We start from the raw sequence: 5,872 nt of genomic DNA, 5'->3' as shown, positions 1-5,872 counted from the left end.
CAGGACTCTATTCTGGGATGTTTGCTAAAAAGCCTATTAGTCTAATTAAGTTTCAAAAACTTTGTATCTTTTTCTGGCGTCAGTGCAGGAGATCAAAAAGAAAGTCTCGACATTTCAGTAAGAAACCCGGGACTTCGGGCTGGGCATTCAAAATCGGGACTGTCCTGCATAAAACTGAAACTTGGGAGGTATGGATGACTTCAGTGCATGAATTAGATAAGGGTGATTTATTAAAGGAAATGAGTTGGGTTTACATGGCTTGGAATCTACTGCCAAGGCAAAACACATTATAACATATCTTGCACAGTACGTTACATCTCTTTTCTTGAGTATCTTCGTTTATCCCATGTTGCTTGTTGTATAATATTCATTTGCTAATTTAAGTAGAATTTTCTTGTTCTTTATCCGTTCTTTTTTTGGTTCCTTGGGTCTCTCCATACAGAATTGGACATTTTCCAAAGCCAAGTGGATAATTTTGAGGAAACTTAAAAGTCTCTCCTTGGTGGGATCCTTCTCAGAGTAATTCTCTACCTCCAGCACTGACTCTGCTCCCAATTGTACAAACGTTTGTTCCCAGTTCTTTATCATCTCCTTGTCAAACTCTCTTGTAAAAGTGAGGACAACAATGGGGACAATGCCTTCCACACAAGAGAAAAACAAAGGTTAAATGTATTAAAGAGATCAACATAAACCTTTATTGAAGAGGAGTTTAATCAGTAGGGATTGGGCTGAACTTAGTTCTAGCAGTTCTGTAATAAAGTGGCTCTGAATTGTGTTCATATTGTGGCAATGTCACACCTGAAGGACCATTTACTTTTCCCCTAGGCAGAAATGCAATACTTTTAAAGGGTGCAAGAGTGCCATCCCCCACTTGCCCCATTGAATACACTGAAAACACAGCCAGCTTTATATTCATGGGGGTAGCAACATTTGTTTTAATCCTAAAAAATTAAGGTTTTTGTTATTAAACAGGGAAACCCAATGTATACCATATTTGATCCTAGAGAGGCAGACAATTTGATTACCAGTATATAATCCCTGCCTTTTGCTGTGTAGGTGAATCCCTTTCCTTAGCACTATATTTTGCCTGTGACTGTGCATTATTAGGCCACAGTGCTGAATTCACAGTCTGTACATTCCCAGCAGTTCCCTGACTGAGAGTTTTAGCCTCTGCCACTGCTGTTTCAATTTGGCTAGCAACTGCAATAGCCTTTGCAAGGGTTAAATCCTGCTCTAGGAGCAGTCTCTCTCTAATGAGAGGTGAGTTTGTTTCTTCCACTATTTGGTCTCTTAGCATTTCATCTGTTAGATCCCAAACTCACAGATAACAAGCAGCTTTCTCAAAGCTGCTACAAATTGTTCTTTGGATTTACCATTACACTTCAACTCTAATACTTTAAAGCAGTCTAGAAAGTACTATGTACACAGTACAACTCTTGTGCACAGTGACACCTACTAGCCCTTTGTTGTGACTGTTTTGTTAGCAGGAGTCTATAAGGAGTGCCGTCCTCCTGTTCGTGTATTGTGTAGGGGCATTGTCGGTGCTCTGGGAATTCAATTTTCTGCCTCGCAAGAACCAAATATAAAATTGTTTTTATTTCGCTCTTTGTCCTGTTTAGCTTAAGAAATAACAAGAACCATAGATTTGTTGGTGGTTAAAACAACTGTAGCTATAGGTTGGCTGTGTTTGCAGCACTGTCTTCATAATGGGAAGTCAATGGGTGGCAAATAGGAGCTCTTGTTCTCCTCAGTGCTTAATGCACCAATAGCCACATTCAAAAATAAGTGAGGGAATAGAGGATATTCTTTTTTGCACACCGGATCATTCAACACCCCCTGAAATTGTAGCTGCACTTTTTGCTTTATCTGATGGGACATTAAATGATCAACGATAGCTCAAAAAACATTATTCTACCTGTTATTTCTCTGCAGGTTTGAAGGAACGATTTTAAGGCGGGCTTCTCCTGGTCCAATAATCCCTTCTGGGCACTGAAACAAGATTAAAAAAGTGTTTGAACTGTTTGAGATTCATATGAGGTCGGCTTTGTGGCACCTCCATGCCAGTTCTGCTTCTTACAATGTTTAACTATTAAGGGACCCCATTTAAATTTTGGAAAAACCCCCACCTCTGTTACATATCCATTATCCCATTTGTGTATAATACGTGGATTGGCCATGTTGTAATAGTTAAGAATACATTATTTTTGTCTATAGGCTCATCTGAGGTCCCTAGATCAGCCTGCCCATTCTGAGCTAAAAATTAGTTGCTACATGTCTCTAACTTCTATAGTTTTATTCAAGACTTGGGTTGGGGTACTTGCCATTAATATTATTGCAAAATGGTCATACAATTGCATTATTCTTCATGGACTTTATATGGCAACAGTGAATATTGTCTGAGATCTTAACAATTTGCCAGCAAAGGCCAGACCCTCTTGTAGATGCAGATGCTTTGGATGGAGAAGGTTGGGGCCCAAAGTGTAATAGCAGTCATTATTTCTACTCCTTCTGTCATTATCCTATGGATTTTAAAATATCAGAAAAAGAGTCATTTACCTGTAAACAAATATTGGAACTACAATATCTGTGTCATTTGGATGCAGCTCAGAGTCTTCCAGTCTGGAAGCGTAATCCTTGTAGTTCTCTTTACTTTCAACCTTCTCATTAACGGGAAGGAAATTACCTGTGGGGGAATCATTATAATAGATTGATGATAGATAGATAGATAGATAGATAGATAGATAGTAGATAGATGATAGATAGATAGATAGATAGATAGATAGATAGATAGACGATAGATAGATAGATAGATAGATAGATAGATAGATAGACAGATAGATATGGATCGTTGGATAGACAGACAGACAGACAGACAGACAGACAGACAGACAGACAGACAGACAGATAGATAGATAGATAGATAGATAGATGATACAGTATGTAGGAGAAGTGCCTGTGTTACCATCTCTCAAGTAAGGCAAATGTGCATGAGGGTTCTATAGTTGTTTCTCTGCTGTTTAGAAAACCATACATATTCATTTGGCCTTAAATATCACCTATACGCTGATGACATCCAGAAATGTTTAGACACCCTCACTAACCACTGAGGTCCAGACCCAGATCACTACCTGCTTCCTAGCTATCTCCTGCCACCTAGAGACACCTCAAACTCAACCTGGCTTAAACTGAGATCATGGTTTCCCCTCCAAACATACAGTAGACCTTCTCTTCCTTTCACCATTACTATTGATGGCCTGACCATTACCCATGGTTAGTGATGGGCGAATCTGCGCCGTTTCGCTTCGCCGAAAAATTCGCTAATTTCGCGACTGTTTTTGACGCCGGCGCCCGTTTTTTCTAAAAAAAAATTTTTTGACGCGGGCGAATTTTTTCTGCGAATTTTCGCGGGCGTTTCGCGAATTTATTCGCCTGACGCGAATCGCGCAAATTCGCCGCGAATTCGCGCCTGGCGAATAAATTCGCCCATCACTACCCATGGTAATTCAGCAAGCTTCCTGGGGTTCATCTTTGACCATTCAGAGTCTTAAACTCTGCTGCTAGGAGCCTCCTCCTTTCTCTTAAGAGGGAACCTGTTAAACCCCAGAAATAGTGATGGGCAAAAAAATTTGTCTGGCATGAATTCGCACTGAATTTCCAGGTTTCGCTGCCACAAATAAATTCGCGAATCTCCTGTGAAAATTCCTGGTGAAAATTCACCAACGTCAATTTCCGATTTTCATGATTTATTTGTGAAAACTTGCGATTTTCACGTTTTTTTTCGTGAAAGCTTTAGAAATTGCATGATTTTGTAGTGCAAATGTTCGAATAGCACAATTTTTTGAGAACTTTCCAATTTCACGGTTTTTCGAGAATTTTTAGCTGTTTCATGAATTTTGCGAAGCGTAACGGGAGAAATTTGCCCATCACTAGATAAAATCTTTAGCATGGCCACCTGTTAAGCAAAGGATAACATATAAAACCCTTCTACTAACATTCAAAGCCCTTCACTCTCATGCTCCTCACTACATTTCTTCTCTTGTCTAACTATATGATTCTGGTCATCTTCTCTGCTCTTCTCAGAGTCACCTCTCTTCACACCATCTACATCCACTACCATTTTCATCTTAAACCTTTCTATCTTGCTGCTCCTTCCCTCTGGAATTCCATCCCTCAATCCCTCTATATGTTGTGCTCTGTCAATCTCTTCAAGAAGAAACTCAGATTGTACCTTTTGGAGCACTAGAATAGTAGTCTAGACCTGGTGCCTTTACCTTGTGCACTTGTCCCCTCCAAATTGTGCCTGTATGTTATTTACCCACTTAGATTGTAATCTCTACGGGGCAGAGACCTCCTTTCTACTATCTCTTCTACCACATGGCGCTTAAGCTCTGTGTATTTATATATATTTATTGCATGTTTTATGTTACTCCCTGTGTGTACTTTCATATATTGTAAGACAGTACTGTGCTTCCTTACGTTGCTTTATAAATAAAATTATACATACATACATATTTGTAAATAATATTTGCAGAACCTCACTCACCCAGCTGAGCATAGATCTCCAGCATTTCCATATGGTCCAGTTTTGTACAGCCTTTGTTGTCCACAATGGTGATTGTGGGGGTCAGTTGATAAGTTCTTCTCTCCCTTGTGACACAGCCATCATTTACTTCTGCTCTAGCATATATCTTATATTTTCCTCCATCAATCGCATATTTACAGGAGTTGATAAAGGCAGACTTGCCATGTCCTGTGTATCCAAACAGCTGTAGGAGGATCCTCTTGTAGCTGTGATCCCCCCTATTACAGTCTTTTAGCTTGAATTTCTGAACACATTTTCTGAGCTTACTTTCATCCATTGCTGATCTACTTTCTGACTCTCAGTCAATTCTCCTGCTCTTTGTCCTCTTTCACTTTTATTACTCCCTCAATTTCCTTGTTTGAAATACTCGTTTGACTGAACTTAGCCCTGACTGCTTAACACAAACAGTTTTATAGAAAACTCATTCAAGAAGGGAGGTGGGACTTTTATTTTCACAGAAGAATATATGGAAAATGCCCAAGTCCTTTAAACTAAGAGAAAAAAATAGCACTGCCTACGGATTTGTGTTCGTTATTTAAAAATGAGTTTTGGTCTTTGATGTTCACCTAGTTCATAGCAATTTCTCATGTTTATTGCTATAAACAGTTGCTCATAATTTAGATAAAAGATAAAACTACTAGTTTTCGGATTGGTTTATGGAAGTCACAATGCAGCAGAATATTAATTATCATAGAGGGTCAATTATGACCACAAGTTCAATGGACAAAGTGCAATTTTGGGTGCAATTTATAATTTTTTTATTCCAGAATGCAGTATTTTTCCATAGCTTAAATGTGTCTGTAAGTAGAAGTTTTGTATGACAGACTCGCATCTGTCTTTTTCAACACACATTAAAACACTTGCAAAATCTTGTCGTATTCAACTGCACAACATTGCCTGAATGCAACCATATCTCTTCTCTTATCCTCTCCTGCCTTAATTACTGCAACTTACTCCTCACAGGTATTCCAACAAGTCACCTTTCACAACTCCAATCTATTCTAAATGCGACCGCTAGACTCATTCATCTATCTCACCGCTCAACATCAGCTGCTCCCATATGTATGTCCCTTCACTGGCTCCCAATCTCTTCTAGAATCAAATTCAAATTACTTACACTCACATTCAAGTCCCTCAACAATGAAGCCCTCCCTATATTTCATCTCTAATCTCCAAATACTCTCCTTCACTAAACCTTCACTCTGCTTCTGATCTTCGCCTCGCTTCCCTCTGATCACTTCTGCCCATTCCCGTCTATAAGACTTCTCTAGGGCTTCTGCTTTTCTCTGG

General features: G+C 39.2%; 1 protein-coding gene across 1 annotated transcript; it reads right to left on the bottom strand.

The window, feature by feature from the left end:
• Positions 1–339: 339 nt before the first annotated feature.
• On the bottom strand, positions 340–4,924 carry LOC121398801. Its single transcript, XM_041578115.1, has 4 exons — positions 4,544–4,924; positions 2,557–2,683; positions 1,916–1,989; positions 340–638 (listed from the first exon to the last, which is right to left on the bottom strand). Exons 1-4 carry the CDS (start codon positions 4,857–4,859, stop codon positions 340–342), a joined length of 816 nt encoding a protein of 271 aa, XP_041434049.1. The 5' UTR covers positions 4,860–4,924.
• Positions 4,925–5,872: the final 948 nt, after the last annotated feature.

The sequence above is a fragment of the Xenopus laevis genome, chromosome 9_10S (genome assembly GCF_017654675.1).
Source record: "Xenopus laevis strain J_2021 chromosome 9_10S, Xenopus_laevis_v10.1, whole genome shotgun sequence".
In the NCBI taxonomy this organism is placed as follows: Eukaryota; Metazoa; Chordata; class Amphibia; order Anura; family Pipidae; genus Xenopus; species Xenopus laevis.
This window is presented reverse-complemented; position numbering and strand designations above follow the sequence as displayed.